The 21,277-nt window shown below is 38.7% G+C and overlaps 2 protein-coding genes across 8 annotated transcripts in view; one reads left to right on the forward strand and one right to left on the reverse strand.

The window, feature by feature from the left end:
• Nucleotides 1-15,484, reverse strand: part of NUDT5 (nudix hydrolase 5) — a 28,765-nt gene extending 13,281 nt beyond the window's left edge. For 2 of the 7 annotated variants that reach the window (XM_003410582.4, XM_064284862.1), the window contains exons 1-4: nucleotides 15,276-15,484; nucleotides 2,962-3,003; nucleotides 2,744-2,847; nucleotides 1,409-1,476 (exon numbers count right to left, since the gene is read on the reverse strand). In XM_003410582.4, coding sequence (XP_003410630.1) covers nucleotides 1,409-1,476; nucleotides 2,744-2,806 — 131 coding nt within the window. In that variant the 5' untranslated portion in view covers nucleotides 2,807-2,847; nucleotides 2,962-3,003; nucleotides 15,276-15,484. Of the gene's footprint in view, nucleotides 1-1,408; nucleotides 1,477-2,743; nucleotides 2,848-2,961; nucleotides 3,004-6,344; nucleotides 6,446-15,275 lie in introns of those variants that run through there. The other 5 variants (XM_023548917.2, XM_064284863.1, XM_010590730.3 and 2 more) reach the window with 5 other exon arrangements.
• Nucleotides 15,485-15,564: 80 nt separating this feature from the next.
• CDC123 (cell division cycle 123) overlaps nucleotides 15,565-21,277 on the forward strand; it is a 61,682-nt gene continuing 55,969 nt past the window's right edge. Inside the window, exons 1-2 of the mRNA XM_003410581.4 lie at nucleotides 15,565-15,853; nucleotides 20,503-20,574. Of these exons, the coding sequence (XP_003410629.1) occupies nucleotides 15,780-15,853; nucleotides 20,503-20,574 (146 nt within the window). The 5' untranslated portion in view covers nucleotides 15,565-15,779. The remainder of the gene's footprint in view (nucleotides 15,854-20,502; nucleotides 20,575-21,277) is intronic.

Below are 21,277 nucleotides of genomic sequence, written 5' to 3' on the forward strand. Positions count from 1 at the left end.
TCTTTGTTGTAAGGAGAATCGCAGGAAGTGTCTGGCTGTTCCATCACCTTGGCCCTGCCTCTTTGAAATGTTCTTTTTGACAATGAACATGACGCTGTTCCTTTTCAAATGTGTCATTCTTGTTGCAGTCGACCATATCGTCGTCCTATTCAAAATGGCCAACACCAGTCCATTTCAGCGCATCAATGCCCAGGATATCTATCTTCAAGCATTCCATTTGATTTTGGACACCTTCCAATTTTCCTCGATTCATACTTTGTACATTCTATGTACTGATTATTAATGGATGTCTGCAGCTGTTTCGAGTCATACCACATCAGAAAATGAAGGACAACAGCAAACGAAGGATTTTTGAATTGATGATACCTTATTTCTTCACACAGAAACTATGTTACTTTTATTTGATTAGTTTCAAAACAGAATTTTGATATTAACTTGTGGATTTATATCATGTAATCCTATTTTCTCATTGTTTTATTCTTTTATATTACATTTCACTAAATAAATACTTAAGGTATTTAGCATATTTTTTTGATACTTATAATAGCAAAAGACTATAAATAGTTTGAAAAGTAGAATAAAAAGGATTAATTGCACAGCTGCCATTAATATTTTGCTAGTTTTTCTTCTAAACTTTTCTTACATATTATTAACTTTATGGAGTTTAAAAACATATATAAGATTTTCTATTTTGTTTTCAACTTATTAACTTTTTCTATATTGCTAGGCTGTTTTCATAATCTGCTTTTTAGATGGTTGCACAGATTTTACCAAATGAATACACTATAATGGAAAACAATTTCTCTATTTTTAAGATGTTTAGGTTGCTTTCCATTTTTTGTCATTTAAAATTTCGATGAACATTTTTCATTCATAAGTATGATTCCAAATAATAATTTCCTTAAAAGATTCTCAGGAGTGGTATTTACTGGGTCAGAGGGTCTGATATCTTTGATACATATACATATTTTGTGAAATGCTTTACAAAAGGGTATACCCAATTTACATTTCCATGAGCATGGTGTAGGCACATAAGTTTCACCTCAAACATAGCAATGTTTCTCTTTAATTCCTCTAGAGACTAAAAACTTAACTGGATTATTTTGCCACCTTATCAGAAATAGCTTCAGTAAGGCTTGGCTCCAAAATTTTAGGTCCACCCTAGCTACTTAAGGAGAATGGCGTTAAAATAGATTCCTGGTTAGTTGCTATAACCAATTTACAACCCAGTTTTATTCAGAGACTATAAATGATTCAAACATTGTAACAATGAGAATAATAGCTAGATTATTTGACAGAGTTTATAATGAGGACACAGTATATCACAATTTATGCCAAAACTAAACAGAGACCCTGATAACCCATTACTGAGCATTTTACAAGAGGGTAAAAAAAAAAAACAGTTTACCTAGTTTTACCAGTAGGATCCATGTAAGTTGTTCTTTCAAGCTTGACCCATTTTCCTTCTGAAATCAACTAAAAGGAGATCAGATAATAAATTGGGAAACTTTCAAACCAAACTGGTTTTATAATAATCAAAAAGGTTTTTGGTGTTTCTTTCAAATTTCTCTATGTGGCCCTCCAGTAATCTTATTTTCCTCCTAATTGTGGTCAAGTTTTCAGTTGAGTAAGTATTAAAGGTTGTTTTCCTGAAGGGTGGTTCTGCTTCTTTTGGGGGTTTTTGAGGTAGTACTGGAGGTGAAAAGAAATGATAGTGTAAAAACTCCCTGGTCGGGGGTGGGGAGTGGTAAGGAGCAACTGGAAGGAGAACAAAGGGGGGCATGTCTTAAGGGATGCTCCTAACATTCTATCTTCTTCTCTGGGTGCTAGTCACATAGGTGTGTTTACTGTGTAAACATTTATCAATGGTATTTTATGTCAATAACTACACAGGGAAGCTGATTGTGGGGAAGCCATGTCCAATGACTGGATTTCCTACAATGACATATGGGTGTCCCACCCCAGGATTGTTCTGCATTGACATTAGGGAGTTTAACTTACAAGGACTAACTTACCTATGGCACTATACTGAACTGAGCGGAAAGCTTCACTGTATACATAAAGCAGTAGCCTTTTTCTTACTATCCTATCTTTCACTTCTTGCCAACAGCAACCTAATAATTATCAGCAGATCTGTTCACAAACATGAAAAGATTTTAAATCAAAAGAATTCCAAAAGGTGTCAAGATCAGAGTTCCAAGATGAAGGATTTAAAATTTATCCATTACAATGGTTCCTGCAGGAAGATAATGGCTAAACTGAGTAATATACAAGGTATGTTAGTTCTAGAACTCACTGGAATTGGACTACAACTAACAATTTAGGTTTTTATTGTTCTTAATCAGACATGTTAGAAGTGTAAACAGCTCAGATGTGATATCTAAGTATCAAATGTCTAAGCCCTATAATTCACACATTATTTATTTTTCTATCCAGAGAAACTTTTCAGAAGAACTGAAAATTTTTCTATCAAGAGCCAAAATCCACTTTAAAATGGTCTCACTTTACCTAGTTCATATAACTAAGACGGCTAAACTATGGCTCCTAAAAAAAAAAAAAAAAAAAAACTATGGCTCCTACACAAGTGCAAAATATCCCTAAGCCCTAAGAAGAGAGGAGGAACAATGTTCAAAAATTATCTTTAAGAATATAAACAATCATTAGAAACAACAAATAGCATATACATTTTTCTTAAACTCAGATCATCTGGGGAAGGGGAAGGGAAGTGAAAGCCAATTTATACCTCTTCTGAAATAATAGACTGTTTCATTGTTTGAGAAGAATCCATTGGTTCTTGGTTTTCCATTTTAAAACTAGTCTTTATAGTCCTCAGGTAAGACGTTCACGCTGTAAGATAATGAGATTTGTTTAGGCTAAAATTATTTTCTGAATTTAACACATTTGTCTATAGACCACTGGTCAAAGCACTTAAATGATTAAAAAAAAAACACAAAAACTTACCTACCAGCAAAGCAGCTTCTCTTGTGTGAAGATCTGGGAGAACTGCCCCAGAAGGAAAAATGCAAAAAAGTAAATGCAAATGCCCCAGGAAACATTCAGAAAAGAACTTAAGGCCACCCAGTTAGATTCAATTAACTACTGTGTTCCCACATGCACGTAGGGAGCCTGGAAAGGAGGCACTTAGATACACTGTTAAAGAGATAGTCTTACTTCAAATCTAAAACTCTTTCCAAGGGGAAACAGCAGAAAAATCGTATACCTCTCTCCAAGCCCACTCTTCAACTATCGTTCCTTGTCAATTCTTTACAGCAAAACTTTTTAAGAGTTGTGTGGGCTATCTCTACCTCCTATTCACTTCAAAGCACTTTTAACACTTATCGAAGTCGGATTTGGGTATAAACAGTTAACTAGTAGGACAAGGTCTTTATAAAAAGAGCAGGTCCCTAACCCTCCCCTCCCAGGTCCCACTCCCCAGAGGCAACCAATCTCAACAGCTCTGACATTTTGATAACTCTAAAGAAACATGCTTCTATTTCACTTTCCTCCCAGAGCAACAGTTGTATCCTAATTTTGGACAGCACCACCAAGGGGATCTGGTTCAATATTGTTAGGTGCCATTGGGATGATTTTGACTCATTGTGACCCCATGTGACAGAGAACTGCCCCATAGGGCTTTCTAGGCTGTAATCTTTCCAGGAGCATATCACCAGGTCTTTCTCTGGTGGAACTGCTGGGTGGGTTCAAACCGTAGACCTTTCAGTTGGCAGCCAAGCGCTTAACCATTGCGCCACCAGGGCTCCTAGTTCAGTAGAATTATGACAATATATATGATTCGCAGCTGATCTCTGCAGCATTTACTTTTCCTTTCATGTACAATCCATTGTACCATTTGCCTACTTTTATATAAACACATTACTAATTGAACAATAAACTCACTTGCAGTTCCCTAAAATCTCCCCTTTACACATTTGCATCAAGTATTTACTCTTTGTATTCTATCAGTTTTATTTTCTTAATTCTCTCCTGGAGCCCTCTGGCCTGCTCCAGGGCTGGCTGCCCCCTATGCTTCTGGCAGAGCTCTCCTTTCGTGACCTCCCTTCATTGTCATCCTGGTGTGTGTTGGGATCCAATTTGTTGAATACCACTACTTCTTCTTTTCTTAGTTTATGCCTTCAGTTTGGAACTTGCAAGTCTAAAAATCTTTTCTCTGTCCTCACAACAGATAATCTGACCAAATACAGAACTACAGGTTGAAAATAATTTTCTATCAAATTCTTGAAGGCATTGCTCAGTTATCTGGCTTCTGGTGTTACTGTTCAGAAGTCTGAAGCCATTCTAATTCTTGATTCTTCACCTGTTCTCTTTCACTGGAAGCCTGTAGGTTATGTGTGTCTTCATGTTGGTGTACCTGGGGGTGGTAATGGTTACATTGTTTTGTGTACTCAAGTGGGTCCTTTTAACCTGGAAACTACATATTGTGCTTCTTTACAGGGAACTTGAATTATTTCACTGATAATCTCCTCCACTCCATTTTCTCTTTCAGAAAGTTTATTTAGCTGTTGGACTTCCTGGATTGATCCTCTTATTTTTTTTTCATTTCTATTTTCCAGTTCCTTGTTATCTTATCTACCATTCTCAGTGGCTATCCCAAATGTTGACTACTCTTAAGTTCCACAGTTCCCTACGCCATCTCCTAACCTTCACTTCAGAGAAAATAGAGACCTTCAACAATCAACTCTCTTACCAACTGTCTTAGAGGAAAAAGCATCTTCCCTCTTTGTTTCTTCTGGGACCCAGAGCAGTAACTATATTACCCATATGAGTCGGAATCAACTTGACAGCACTGGGTTTGGTTTTTTTTTTTTTAATCAATCTTCAATTTCTACCTCATACAGCTAGTTACTTCTATCCCAAAATATAATACCCAACAACACAAAAATCAATCAACTTCTCATAATCTGTTCTGTCTTCCAACCTTGCCAGACTTCTGGAGAGAAAGAATGACACCACTGTTTATCTTTATCTAGCCACTAGCAATCTTCTCCTCTAACACCCAATGGAAACTATTTTTTCCATTGCTTACAAATACTAGTGTTTCTCGAGAGTTCTTCTTGATCACTTCCCTATCTAAGCTATTTCTCTGATTAACCTCATCTACTTATGGATTCAGCAATCATTTACACAACAATTACTAATTTTTACTTGTTTCTGCCCTACATTGGCTGAGCTGTGCCTACAGATGTCTTGCCTATACCTCACACTCACCTCGTCTAAGCCTGAGTTTACTCCCTTAACCACATCTACTCATTGTCCCCAAGCTAGAATTTTAAGTATCTCCAATTCTTTATTCTTCTTTTTCAACCATAACTTATCAGTTATAAGTCCTAAAAATTCTATCTCTAACATTGCTTGAACGTGTCCTCTCTCTATCATCACTGCTCTGGTTAAAAACCTCAGTGCCTCACACTTGGGATGAAATGATTTCCAAAACGATCTCCTAGACTCTAGTTTTTTCTTTATGTTGCCCAGCCTTCAACATTGCTGACAGTTATGTTTATATAAAACCCCCCTAAAATCACTGTCAAATAAACGAATGAATAAAGTGAATCTGAACTGGGTAAGTCAAGAGATCCATTCTGTTCTCAAACATTAGGTTAGTTTGGGGCCTGGTTAGGCTTGTCCTAAAGAGCAGTTCTTTCTCTACTCCTCTTTATTTGACTAAGTTAATCAAACTCAATTTGAAAACTATGTTGGCACGAAGTTAAAGGATTCACATTTCCTGATTTCCAAACTTCCAACAAAGCTATATAGTAAACAAGATGGCGTGGTACTGGCATAAGGATAAACATATATTTATCAATGGAATAGAATTGAGAGTCCAAAAATAGACCCCATACATTTATGGTCAACTGATTTTCAACAAGGGTGCCAAAACAAGGATGCAATTCAATGGGGGAAATAATGTTTTTTTTTCAACAAGTGGTATTCAGGCAACTAGACACACACATGCGTAAGAATGAAACTGAATTTCTACCTCACCATATACAAAATTAACCCAAAATGGATCAAAGACCTAAATGTAAGAGTTAAAACTATAAAGGTCTTCTAAAGCACAAGCAGCCAAAGAAAAGATAAATTGGACTTCATCAAAATTAAAAACTTCTCTGCTTCAAAGGCACTATCAAGAAAGTGAAAAGACAACCCACAGAATGGGAGAAATATTTGCAAATTACGTATCTGATAAAAATATATGAAGAACTCTTACAAAGATAATAAAAAGACAAATAACCCAATTTAAAAAATGCGCAAAGGATCTGAATAGACTATCTCTGAAGATATGCAAATGGCCAGTAAGCACACGAAAAGATGTTCAACATAATTACATTTTTATGCAAATAACGAGTGTTTCTATGTTAGCCAACTGCAGCTTCCTTCCGCGAGGTATTTTTATAAGTACGGCTATACCATTTTTTAAAACATGTTCCTGTAAAAAAAAAAAAAAAAAAAAGTTAGCATAACGCGCTTATGAAAATACTTCATGGGGAGAGGACACGGTTGGCAAACAAACGTAGAAGGCGTGTGTTATTTGTGTAAAAATACAGTAGTTACTGTTGTTAAGTGCCGCCAGGTTGATTTCAACTCATAGCAATCCCATGTGACAGAGCAGAACATAGGGTTTCTTTGGCTGTAATCTTTACAGGATCATATTGCCAGGCCTTTTCTCCCACAGAGCCCCTGGGTGGGTTCCAACTGCCAATCTTTCACTAGCAGTTGAGCACTTAACCCTTGCACCACCAGGGCTCCATAATAAAACTACAATGAGCTACTACTAGAATCACTATAATCAAAAAGAAGAATAGCAAATGTTGAGAATGTGGAGAAATTAGAGCCCTCATACACTGCTGGTGGGAATGTAAAAAGGTGTAGCCTCTTTGGGCAACAGTCAAGCAGTTCCTCAAAACATTACGTAAGCATAAAGTTCCCACATGGCCCACTCTCAGGTATACGCTCAAGAGAAATGGAACACGCTCACACAGACAACTCCTACAGGAATGTTCACCGCAGCACAATGTGTAACAGCCCAAAAACAGAAACAACTCGAATGTCCCTCACCTGATGCGTGAGTAAAATACGGAATATCCACACAATGGGTTATTCGGCCACAAAAAGGAATGAAGTATTGATTTGTGCTACAACGTGCATGAATTTTGAAAACATTATGCTACGTGAAAGAAGCCAGGCACAAAAGATCACAGGTTCCATTTACAGGAAATATCCAGAATAGGCAAATTCATAGACAAAATGTAGATTAGTGGGGCCAGAGGCTAGGAGAACGAAGAATCCAGGTGGCTGGGGTTTCTTTTTGATGAAAATGTCCTGGAATTAAATAGTGGTGATGGTGGTACAACTCTGTGAATATACAGCCTCATTTAGTGCACAAAATACTCTTGTCTACAACAGTACAAAATGCTTTGGATTAAGTTTCTACCTCTTTTTTTCAAAGTAACAGTCTGATCATATATAACTTTTCTGTGCATGCCCACATTTCTTAAAGGGAGAGAACTGCAGTCTTGAAAAGTATAAGCACTACTAGAAGACACTGAAAGAAGAACTAGATAATTTATTTCCTCCAAGAAAAGGGTTCTTAATCTGTATTCCCAGAAACTCTAGGCAAAATGGTAACACATAGTGCAGGAAAGGATAGTAACACCTGCCCACCATGTGAGTATCTTTAGGAGTAAAGGGGCACTAGCTAGTCCCTACAGATTTACATAAAACCTCTGACATTTATATTATCTGCTAGGCCCCCTTATTCAAATATCTTTATAGTTACCCTCACATTTCCAAAGGGATTCTTGACTGCCAAAAAAGATGGTTCTATTCTGAAGGACAGTTTCTCATTTACAATTTTTCATTTAATTAAATTAGTTAAACTCAATTACAAAACAGTCTTGGCAATATCAAGATAGACCCTAAGCTGGCAAATGCTGAGCTATAGAAGAGTTGTTTCAAGTAGATTTTATTCAAAAATATTTAAGGTAAAACATTAGAAAAAAAAAAGAGAACTAAAAAACTGTCATTGTATGCTATCGAGTCGATTCCGACTCATAGCGACCCTTATAGACAGAGTAGAACTGCCCCATAGCGTTTCCTAGGCTGTAATCTTTACAGGAACAGATCACCAGGTCTTTTTTCTCGCAGAGCAGCTGGTGGGTTCGAACCACCCACCTTTCTGGACCTTTCCGTTAGCAGCCAAGTGCTTAACCATTACGGGGCTCCTTATAGAACAGCCTACAGGCATGTATTACCAAAAAAAAAAAAAAGGTGGCAAACAGGCTGGACCCCTCTACAGCAAGTAATTACTTAGAATGCAATCAGCCCTAGTTGGAAAGTAAGAAAAAACCATAGCCTGTAGCAATCTACACACAGTACAAATAACAAAAAATAAAGCCATTAAAGAGTGACGTCAAAAGTATTCTTTATTATATAATTCCCAAAATGCTTCAAAAAGAGGTATAAAACCACCTCAAAATTAGGACTGAAACATGGAAAGAATATTATGTTCAGTACCATTTCAGAAAAAAAAAAAAAATTTCAGAAGCAGAGGCTAAATGGTACCCTTTTGGGGCCAGTCATTGCCACGTAACCTGCCACAGAAAGAAGCAAATGAAGTTTAAATTCAATGCCTCATACTCTATTACTAACACAGGACTTTCCCAGGTTGACTTAAAATACTATTTCATGATTTAAAAGTAAAGTTTAATTTGCATTTTATTCACTTTATTAACTAGAATTTAAGCTCATTTATATTGTATTGCTAATATGTGCTACGTTTACTTTAAAATACACATGTACATAATGTTGAGTGCTCTACAATTTCAATTATGATTGTCCTTAATGTTCAACTAAGTCACAAACTCATCAACCTGTTTTAATTCAGTTCAGTCTGATACATCAGCTGTACAATGTTCCAGGGTTATCATATACAGGTTAGAGAAAACGTCACAAGAGTCTTGGAATTCTTATTTAGTGGCAGGAAGGAGTCTCTAGCTTTGTGAGTGTGGGCAATTCAAATGTTTGAGTACATATTAAGTATAAACTGACCACGATTCCTGCCCTCACTTGACTGCTAAATGAAAGGTCAGCGGCTCTAGTGGCTTGGTGGGAGAAAGGACCTGGCTATCTGCTCCCCACAAAGATTACAGTCTAGGAAACCTTGTGGGACAGTTCTACTCCGTGCTATCGAAACCAAACCAAACCCATTGCTGTCAATTCAATTCCAATTTATATCGACCCTATAAAAAACTGCCCCATAGGGTTTCCAAGGAGCAGCTGGTGGATTCAAACTGCTGACCTTTCGGTTAGCAGGTGAGTTCTTAACCATTGCACCAGCAGGGCTCCACTCGGTGTAATAAAACAAGCCAAAAACCAAACCGGTTGCCGTCAAGTTGATTCCAACTCATAGTGACCCTATAAGACAGAGTAGAACTGTCCCACAGGGTTTCCAAGGAGCGGCTGGTGGATTCGAACTGTTGATCTTTTCGGTTAGCAGCTGAACTCTTAACTACTGTGCCACCAGGGCTCTACTCTGTTCTATAAGAATCCACTCAACTGCACACAACAATTAACACTCTTATTCCTGTGGACTTTATCTTTTAGCACACAAATAACCAGAAGGGTAAAAGCCTGCCACAGAGAACACAACACCAGGGTATTTTAAATGAGGGAGGTGGTGAGGAAGACAAAAAAAAAAAAAATTTTTTTTAAAGGCTGCTACTAAAAGGTAGTTTGATATTAAGGTACGATTTAGAGACCAAGAAAGTAGAGAAGGCATTCCGGTAAAAAGAGACACATGAACAAAGAGAGAAAAACTAAGTTGGGCAAGGTCTAGAAATTACTTGAGAGTCTGGCAAGCCCCTTAGTTCTCAATCCCCCACCACCACCCTAAACAAACAAAAAGCACACACATTATAATGGATGATGTTAACATTTGCAAGGGCACACACAGAGTTGATTGGCTCTCAGCCCCTCTCCTCCCCCAAAGTTTCATGCAATAAAGCACACAACAATCCAGCTGGCATACCACAAACTCTGGCTGCTATAAAAGCTAGTTCGGAGTTAGAAAGCAATCCCTCACTGAAAGGGAAAAATAAGTGATTAATCATTCACAAACTTGGGTATTTCGGTGTTAGTAACAACAGCTAGACTAAAGTGGGAATTACTAAGACTCAAGAAGTTAAACTGAGACTCTCAAAAGTCAGCCTGAGTTTGCACTCAGACTCCTTCATTACCATAAGTGAACCCCTGTAATTTATTGAGGTTTCAAAGTAATGCAAAAAATCATAACAATAAATTATTTGTTGGCTAGTTGCTCCCTGACAAAAGTTGAGTATTATAAACACCAGCAATATTCAACCAAATAACGGATATAGGAGCTGAAATCAGAAGAACCCTTTTGATTGACAAAAAGAGGATCAGGCAGTTGGTAAGTTTAATAATTGAATAGGGAAATCAACAAGGCACTTTGAAAGAAAATATTGCTTAGGATTAAGTGGCAAAAAGCCACTTAATTTATAAGGAACAAAGAACCAAAGAATCCAGATAGTTATATTGAATAGTTTCGGTTATAAGAAGAAAACATTTAAAAATTCAGTTTTTAAAGATAATACTCTAATCAACTCTTTTTTGTACCATTTATGGTAAAATCTTGGTATTCATATCAAGTAATTCACTTTAGGCGACCTTTTCTTTGTTGACACCAATTATCCTCAGATAGCAACGACTTCCTGTACTTTAATTTGGTAAGGATGGAAACCACTGATAGTTTTTTCTTTTGACAGGTCTGGGGGAGTAGCCAACGCGGGAACCAACATTTACTGAGATTATGCTATTGGTTAGGTGATTCATAATGATTTTACCACATTTCTGGTTCAGTAAGAGTGAACTGACTATAATTACCCCAGGAAGATTAATGACTTACAGCAGTATAGTAATGAGATCAGTAAAGAACCTCTTCTAATAGTCCAGGCAAGAGATAACAGGTTTGGACTAGGGTGGTGGCAGTGGTGAGGAAACAGGTTTAATTCCTTGCAGATGAGAGTTTATTACTTGTTCTAAAATAGCTTCTGATTAAATCAAACCTAATTTCAAGGAGGAGATGCTCTACAGGAGACCGGGACATCAGGAGGAAGAGGTGGTGCAATGCTCAAATTTGGACACCCCATGTTTGAGATGTTAGCAAGATATACAAATGGAGAAAACCACTGTAGTTAGAAATATTAATCTAGAAAAATTAGTCAAATTTTATGGATTCAGAGAATTAGAGGCGTTTTTCATTATTTAACTTGGAATTGCACAATAAATGTCCTCAACCAAAATCATGTGACTGTGACATTTTTCAGCATGCATGAGAAAATTCAACTGTTTCCACTACTGTTAAGGTTTTACTAAGTAGTTAATGGTGGCAAGACAGTTAAGTGCTCAGCTGCTAACGAAAAGGTTGGCAACTTGAATCCACCCAGCGGCTAGGAAAAAGACCTAGCAGTCTGCTCCCGTAAAAATTAAAGCCAAGGAAACTCTATGGGGCAGTTCTACTCTGTCACATGGGATCACTATGAGTCGAAACTGACTTGATGGTACACAACAGTAAACGTTTTATTGAACAACCTTGATAAGCACTTCATGCCTAAGTAAAGACAAACATGGTGGCTAAGAGACAGTGAATGCTAATTTAGCTATGTTGCTGATGTTAGCTGCCCATAAGTTGATTCCAACTCATGGAGACCCCGTGTGCCGTTTAAGGCTGCTCCATAGGGTTTTCAAGGCTGTGACCTTTTGGAAGCAGAGCACTGGGCCTGTCTTCCAAGGTACCTCTGGGTGGGTTTGAACTACCAACCTTTGGCTAACAGTCAAGCACTTACTTAGCCTTTTGCACTAACCAGGGACTCTATAATTTAGCCACAGCCTTTCAAAATACTTGAGCATCTCCTGTTAGTAATGCCGATTTATTTCATGTGTATCAATAGTTAAAACCAACCACGAATATTACTAAAAATTCACTGAACACACTTCGAAAGTATGCCTGAGTGAAGAATCTCTACCAAATTCCTTCCCTGTAGTATGTGTATATTTAAGTTTATAAATTTAGCTGCTTCTCTACAAACAACTGCAATTCAGTATTAAAGCTCTGCAGCAGCCTCAACCTCTCACTCAAATAATGTTTCCTGTGCTATTAAAGTATACGACTCCTGAAGGAATATGTTCCTGGCTTCCGCTTCCTTCTATACATCTATTAATTCCTATCTTCAACATGTTTACTTTACTCAAGTTCACAAAGATTACATTTTCTTCAGCTGTGACTTCATTTCTAGGTCATATCAAAACAAGTATTGTAGAGCCCTCTCTACTCTCTCATAGATCCGGCAGTCTAGCACAATTCTCCCAGCACATATAAAATATTGCTTCCAGCTTTCCCTCAAAAGAGAAAGGTTTGCATAATCCTCAATTTTTGAATTAGGTGTAATGAACTGTTATAACTCCCAGGGACACATATTGCAACATTATAATCATTTACCTCTGCTTTGAAAATGTATCTTTAAAGGCAATGTTTCCAGCTAAACCACTTAACAGTTAACATTTTTGAGAAAATGAAACAAAGTTTATTACTGGAGTGAGAAAGAGGACGGACAGGGAGAATGGGGGAAAAGTAACTCAAACACACATCAAAACCAAACCATTGCGGTTAAGTCCATTCTGACTCATAGCCAACACAAGTTCCAGGGATTTTTCCTAATGAATCTTTAAGAAGCCTGCAGTGGATGGGGTTCTTACTTCTTTCTAATTTAAAGTTGCTTAAGAGAACCAGTAAGAATGTGGAATTTTAAGGAGAGACCTAAAATGTGTTCCCTTAGGTGGAGGTGCCTAGAACAGGCCCAAGGCTTTTAAGCACTACCAGAAGTAAAAGACATTTATTACCAGCGAGTGATTTTGCTCTCTTTTAAATACACAAACAAAACTGAAATTTCTTAACATGTACTGTTTTCTAGTTGGCATCAAAAAAACAAACAAAAAAAAAACCCAAGCCAAACCAGTTGCCATAGAGTCAGTCTTGACTCACAGCGACCCTACAGGACAGAGTAGAACTGTCTCATAGTTTCCAAGCAGCAGCTGGTGGATTCGAACTGCTGACCTCATGGTTAGCAGCCTTAGCTCTTTTTTTTATGTTATATATATATATATATTTTAATTTTTATTGTGCTTTATGTGTAAGTTTACAAGTCAGTCTCTCATACAAAAATTTATATATGCCTTGCTATATACTCCTAGTTGCTCTCCCCCTAATGAGACAGCTACACTGCTTTTCTCCACCCTGTACTTCCGTGTCCATTCAGCCAGCTTCTGTGCCCCTCTGCCTTCTCATCTCCTCTCTAGACAGGAGCTGCCCACGTAGTCTCATGTGTCTGCTTCAGCCAAGAAGCTCACTCTTCACCAGCATCATTTTCTATCTTACAGTCCTGTCCAATCCCTGTCTGAAGAGTTGGCTTTGGGAATGGCTCCTGTCTTGGGCTAACAGAAGGCCTAAGGACCATGACCTCCAGGGTCCTCCTAGTCTCAATCAGACCATTAAGTCTGGTCTTTTTATGAGAATTTGGGGTCTGCATCCCACTGCTCTCCTGCTCCCTCGGGTGTTCTCTGTTGTGTTCCCTGTCAGAGCAGTCATCGGTTGTGGCTGGGCACCATCTAGTTTTTCTGGTCTCAGGCTGATGCAGTCTCTGATTTATGTGGCCCCTTCTGTCTCCTGGGCTCATAATTACCTTGTGTCTTTGGTGTGCTTCATTATCCTTTGCTCCAAGTGGGCTGAGACCCATTGATGCATCTTAGATGGCCACTTACTAGCGTTTAAGACCTGAGATGCCACTCTCCACAGTGGGATGCTGAATGTTTTTCTAATAGATTTTATTATATGCCAACTGACCTAGATGTCCCCTGAAACCATGGCCCCCAAGCCCCCCGGCCCTGCTACGCTAGCCTTCGAAGTGTTCAGTTTATTCAGGAAACTTCTTTGCTTTTGGTTTAGTCCAGTTGTGCTGACCTCTCCTATATTGTGTGTTGTCTTTCCCTTCACCCAAAATAGTTCCTGTCCACCATCTAATCAGTGACTACCCCCTCCCTCCTCACTCTCATAACCATCAAAGAATATTTTCTTCTCTGTTTAACCTGTTTCTTGAGTTCTTACAATAGTGGTCTCATAGAATATTTGTCCTTTTGCAACTGACTTAATTTCACTCAGCATAACGCCTTCCAGATTTCTTCATGTTAACGAAATGTTTCACAGATTCATCATTGTTCTTTATTGGTGCATAGTATTCCATTGTGTGGCTATACCATAATTTATTTATCCACTCATCTGTTTATGGGCACCTTGGTTGCTTCCATGTTTTTGCTATTGTAAACAATGAGCAGCCATGGCTCTTAACTGCTGTGCCACCAGGGCTCCAATCTAAATGGGAGCAGATCGTCAGGTCTTTTTTTCCCCCCACGGAGCCACTGGGTTCCAACCATTTACCTTTTGGTTGAGGTTAGCAGTCTGTTAAGGTTACAGCCTAGAAAACTCTTTGGAGGCAGTTCTACTCTGTCTGTAAGCTCACTAAGAGTCGGAATCAACTCAATGGCACACGACAAAAGAGGAGGAAAAACGCGTGATAAAGGGATGGCTGCGAAAGAGAAAAAAAGACTGATATTTCAAGTTCGACTAGAATTCTTCCAGTCTTATGATTGCGTCATTGCAAAGATACTGGTAAAATCTGGCTGTGTTTTTCTAGGCTTATAATTCTGCGGGGCATGAGTAAATGATGTTTACACTTCAAGAAGACAACTCTTCTCTGAAAACTTCCTCTTCTCTTTTATCTCCAAAGTCAAACTCCTCAGGATGGTATAGACAGGATTCCCTCCCTCTCTCTCTCTCATAACTCTGGCCAACCAACGAAGAGGAGGCATTCTCCCCATGTGCAGCTACCTCAACCGTTACACACAAATTTATTATTTAACTGTGGTGTTTCCCGCTTTCTTTACTCCAAGTATCCGAGGCCTCTTCTCTCCCAATTCCTAGTTTTCTTCTGATCTTGTTCTCCTTTCCGCGCTTCCAGAGCGCTACCTCCCTCGCTTTCCTGGATGTGAGCCCAGTCCGCAGTAAGGGAGACACGCGCGCGGCTGCCTACGCTGGTCGCACGCTCCAGATGTGTTCCCTCTCTATCCTCTCACCGTCTTCCCCAAAGATATTTGATACGGTAATTAGCCTGTGCCCAGTTACTTACTCCAAAGTGTCGAGTGAAGGGAAGGTTATTCCTTTGGGAAGGGCGATGAAAGAAGAAAAAGCGCGTCCGATGCAGCACTCTCAGCAAATGCGGGTATTACTGCTTGAGACAGCCGCGTCTCGCGTTGGCTAAATGATGTGCGCTCCCGTCCCTCCCGGCACCCGTAGAATCCCCGCCGGTGACATCGCTTTAGATGATTATCTTCCGGGTCGCTGCGCGTCTAGAGGGTAGAAATTGGAGCCGTAAACTTCATAAAAATTCTTTTCCCAACATTTCCGGAATCCCTCTTCCGGGACCCAAACTCTGTGTGTGTGCGTGTGCGTGTGTGAGTGTGCGTGCTGAAAGTACCTTCCCCTTTCCATTTTCTTCTAGCGCCTCTTTGATCTGCAGACCGGAAGAATCCTTGAACCAAAATAGCTCGGCGGACACTTCCGGGACCAGATACCAGGGTTCCGGGAGAGTGCTGGAAGAAGAGGGAAAGGCAGTGGCGGTGGCAGTTGGAGAATGAAGAAGGAGCATGTGCTGCACTGTCAGTTTTCCGCGTGGTATCCGCTGTTCCGAAGCCTCACCATCAAGAGGTAAGGTGGGAGGAGTTACCCCGGGACGATAGGCAAAGGGGAAGAGCGATATTTGGGACAAAGCCCATTTTCGTTAAAAAAGGCAGGCCTTATACAGACTGGGTGGGAGCGACAGTGCCGAGATTTCGACTTTCTGGTGGTATTTGATCACTAGGACCGGGCGTTGTTTCGTTTTGTTGTACATAGAGTCGTTATGAATCGGAACCGACTCCGTGGCACCTAACAACAACAGTGCTATTTAAAGTGGGGAGATTAATGAAGGAGATTAGTATTTGCCGTGCGCCCTACTGCGTGTCCGAAGTGTGCTAGAGGAGTAAGGAAGGTGGGTCGTGGTTCAGTGAGGGTCGAGGACGGGATGAGTAGTGGACTAACCTAGTTTAGGCTTGAGAGTTGTGCCGTTTAGAACGAGGGCATGGGCCAGAGAGGCAAGGTACATCAGGAGAGCTGGGTAGTCTGGGCTTTGCCACTAACTCGCCTAGTCGCTTAATTGCTTTTCGCTCCGTTAAAATAACACTGGTACAGAAACGTCCAACGTCAGTCTGTTGTTAAGCTCCAAGATGATAATGTATGTGGAAAGCATTAGTAAAGTATAGATATATATTGTTAGAGATGGTAATGTACTGTGAGAGAAAGCAATATGGAAAAGGAGTGGAACGGTATTAGTTTCCTAGTTCTTTGGTCTAGAAAAAGAACTCCACCCCTGGTTTGCAGGACAAAGTAGAGGGTTAACTGTTTCATCCTTCACCTGGTCATTTAAGGTATTGTGGGCAAGGCAGCCAGGAGAATACTCCCAACTTTTCAAAAGCAATCTAGTACTTATGCAAGAGTAGGCTGTCACTAAGAGGGATGGAGCAAAGGACTGAGTTTCTTTGGATAGAATCTTCCATATTTTACCCTCTCTCCCTTTAGGTCTAAAAAAAAAAGTGGGTCACTTATTTGGATACCATCTCTTCCTCTGCATCTGTGCGCAGAGAGTGAGTACAGAGGAAACTTTTGAAATTCTGAGGGGTTGGAAGAGCACGTGGAGGTTATCAAAAAAGACAATTCTTTCTCATTGTGTTAGTCATGCCTAAGAAGCCCTAGTGGCGCAGTGGCTAAAGCAATCGACTGCTAACCCAAAGATTGGCAGTTCAAAGCCACCAGCAGCTCTGCAGGAGAAAGGTGTGGCAGTCTGCTTCCTTAGAGATTTATAGCCTTGGAAGCTCTGTGGGGTCACTATGAGTCGTAATCGACTCAAAGGCAGTGGGTTTGGTTTTGTTTATTGATACGTAGAACCTGCTTCCAGTTATCCATGGTGTAAGGGAGGCTTGGGCAACTCAAAGGCATAGAGTCTTTGCCTTTAATGATGATGGAAGTCACATCAGAACAAAAGAAAGAGTCCCAGCAGCAACAGCAGCAGCAGCATACATTGCCCTCAAATGTAGATGCGATCTTCCTATGTGGTATTCTAGTCTCTCATTACTTTGCATGATTAAAAGTAGGCTCTGGGTTCGAGGTGATGCTGGGGTTAATTCTTTAGTATTGGTGTGACAGAAGGTATATTGGTGAACTTGTCAGACATTTTAACTCCGAGTATGCATAAAACTGACGTTTGGTTTCTGTGTAGGTACCTTTATGGCCTCTAGCAGACTTTGTCTTTGCTTTTAGCAGCAAAGCATAGTGGTTAAGCACTGGACTTGGGAGTCAGAGCCATCTGCCTGGCTTTGAATCCTGGTCCCACCAGCACTTTGAGCAAATGGCTTATCCTGTTTAAGCCTCATCTGGAAAATTCAGAAAATAATAGGATTGCCATGGAAATTAAATGAGATAAAGCATTTGAAATGCTTGCTACTATTGCTGGCATATAGTAAGCCCACAAATATATTACTTGTTGTTATATTTTTAATTTAATCAAAGCTTCATGGGAGCAAAATAATTTTAGTTTACTGAAAATGCGTACCATTCATACAAGTGGAAAATAAATACACCCCACAGGTATGGTATTTTCTGATACTACTGGCCAGTCCACAACTATACCATGTAGCTTCAAACTTCTTTACTCTGTCTTTAAGTCATTTCTTCAGTCTATTTAGTTTTGTGGTGATCACTGCAACCTAACGTACAGCTGGATATCCCTCCACACTGGAGGCCAGTCCGGTGGGGTCATGCTTTGGCCAACATCAGCTTAAATGTTGAAAGACCATATTCTAGTTATTGTCTCAGCATTATTATTTAGTATCTATTTATTATATCTATTTATTGGATTCTGAGATGATTAATATGCAGATAAGACTACAGGTTTATTTTTTGACAGGTTCTGGAACTTTGGCTTAGGCTTAAGAATAATTAGCTAGGTGACATTGGCCAAGTCACTTAACCTTTCTGAATCTGTTTTTTTTCCTAAAATATGAAGATGATGTTAAGTAATCTTTCAAAGGTCCCTACTAACTCCAAAATTCTCTTAGAGCAACTTGTTTATACTGTGAATAGGGTCATATTCATTTGATGCAATAGATATTTTGTATTTCTTTTTTTTTATATCTGTCAGTCAGGCCTCATTGGACTCTTGCCAGCATGGTGGATTTCAATGACCAATTTAAGCTCTTTTGACAACCTCATTTGTGTAAAGCTTGCATTTCAGTCTTTCAGGCATAGTTCCTTTTTCTTTCACATTTTGGTAGCACTTGATTCATCTGTATTGCAGCACTTACATTGTACTGTGATTTTTGGGGTGGGTAGGAGCTATCATCCCTCTTCCCCCAGGCTTTGAGTTCTTAATGGAAACGCCTTTGGATCCTTGTTACCTTTCATAACATAAATGCAAGATAATGTCATTAGGATATCCTTAGAACTGTGACTGTATAATTGGGTGACTCATGAGAACTCTGCAGAATCTAACTGGATGTCATGTAATATCTGTGGGAATTGTGGACCTGCCAAATAGGAAGAATATGTAAAGAATTTAGAATAGAATCAAACAGTAAGTAGATATTTTGTATCTAATCAAGGGATAATGCCACCTGGAGGGGGACTGCAGATTCAAATCAGAATTGAAACCAAAAACAAGGGCTGCAGACTCAGAAATCATCCCATCTGGGGACTTAGAGACATTGTTGGCATAAAAGAGGACTGTATCTGCTCTCATTATGATGAGGAAAAATCACCCTAGATATCTAGAAACTCACATCCCTGCTCCGAGAAGGTAAAGTGGAATTTCTCTTGGAAAGGTAGTCCCTGATCGTCACGGGAAGAATATTATCTTAGTGGGTAAGTATCTTTAACCCCAGGAAGAAGTACAATTAAATACAGAGATAATCAAATAACTCAAATTTCAAGCTGTATTATTTTTTGTGTTAAATTTATTTGGTGTCTTTAAGAATTTGGAGAACAATTTAGTGCATACATAACAGATTAGCCTTATGGTACCAACTGAAATTGGGTAATTGTTTTAGAATTGTGATGAGTTAAAATGTATAAGAAGAAATTTTATGTTCTTAAATAGCACTGGAATGTTTAAGACAATCTTAGATTCACTATATTTACAGTTTAATTTGTTAGCCTTATGAGTTATATACGTGGGAAGGCTTATTTACACTTAATTGAAGTATTTAAAAAGAAAGTCAAATAGGTTATTTCTATAGAGTTTAAATTTATTAAGGGGCTTTAAGCTGCAAAGGCTCACTTAAAAGTGGTTAAAATTTAGTAGATTTATAAATAGAATACTAAGATTTGTTAATTGAACTTAAAAGCCTGAGGAAAGACTAGGCTTTTGAATTTGAAACTGAACATTGATAAATCAAATATTAACACTTAAAACCCAAGTGGCCCAGTAGTCCTTTCTGTGCACAAAAACCATTCGTAACGCAACCCAAAAACTCAGTGAATAAATGAGGCACTTTATAAGTCAGTGGTGTTCTAGTAACTCTCTAAAAGCTGGCTGTTACCTTTTTCACTTTTTAAAAAACATGTGCTTCAAGTTCAAAACAGTAGTATCTCTTAGGTATCAGTGGCAGGGATTTTTGATGATTTGTTGTAACAGGATAAGAAGCAAATTATCGCATTGGTTTCTAAGTAACTTCAAGTAGGACTTTGCCTCCTTAATGATTATCTGAAACAAAGACGCGTATAGCAGCTTTTTATCTTTGGTGATCACTTGAATAGATCCCCACCAAAACGTATCTTGGATTCTTAACCTTACGTGCTGTTGCCAACCACAGAATGGTTTCCAGATCAAGTCTGCTTCTGCTGTTTGTCTTAGAAAGTCGTCAAATGCTGTTAATCTTTTGGTTTGTTTTGTTGTATTTCCTATGTTTCTGCAAATATTTGCTGGTCTCTTTTTTCCTAAAGGCACATGATCATTGTGCTCACCCAGAATTCTTTTGAGCTTTCATACCGTGATTTCAGTCTGGTTCCTTGAATTTGGTTGTTTTTTACACCACAAAGACAATTGTGGTAATTATATGACCCTAAGTTGGTTTGTTGTGATATTTATTAACATTATTCACATTCCTAGTCAGCTGCTACCAAGTGTACATGATTAACATTTTCACTTCATACTAAAGTAAAGGAAACAAATATTTCAAAAATTAATTTCGTTTGGAATTTTTTTCTCTCTGCTTATGGCTGGCCTTTTAAAATGACACCTTTTTGGTATGTGTGTTTTTTTTTAGTGTCATTCTTCCACTTCCTCAGAATGTGAAGGATTACTTACTCGATGATGGAACTCTGGTGGTTTCAGGAAGGTAAAGTATATAAGAAAAAAAAGCCTTTGAACATTTTCATAAAGAAACGTTATAGTGATGGAAACTCAGCTTTTACTGTCTAAAATGAGTAAATTCTTAGCTTAGGCACCATTCTTTCCCTGGAGGTCTTCTCTTTTTTTCCTTGCTAAGATTGTGCTGATCTTTCTCCTTTATTCCCAGTTAGTGCTTAATCAATAATATTTCCAAGATTTAGCACTCCGCCTTCTAATAATTAACTAGTTGTGAAGTTGAACAGCTCCTTTCACAGGTGCCTTTAGAAAATGAATAGGATGGGAACTTTTTCTCCTGAAGGTGGTGGGGTGGGGAAGCTGTGTTATAACCCTTTAAAAGCCTTGAGTTTTTGAGATAAAATATTAGTTGTTTATTGCAAACAGAAAGCTTTATTAGGATTTATCATTTAATTCCTTAACATTTTGTTCCCCACAATTTACCCACCGTGGCCCCACCTTCACTTTCTTTGTTCAGTTAGTTCCCTTATTTGTAAAGGGAAGAAGTTACCCTTTTCAATCTTTTTTTAGTGCAAACTTGAAAAAGCTTAAGAATCATTGAATTTAATAGATTCCTACTTTTTCATTCAGGTCTCTGCTTCAGAAGCCAGATTATCTGAATGTTTTTCCCTTGCCATCTTTTCTAAAATAGCATAGTAGAAATTCTTGTTGGCACATCATAGTTTATCCTTCCC

This window comes from Loxodonta africana, chromosome 4 (assembly GCF_030014295.1).
Source record: "Loxodonta africana isolate mLoxAfr1 chromosome 4, mLoxAfr1.hap2, whole genome shotgun sequence".
In the NCBI taxonomy this organism is placed as follows: Eukaryota; Metazoa; Chordata; class Mammalia; order Proboscidea; family Elephantidae; genus Loxodonta; species Loxodonta africana.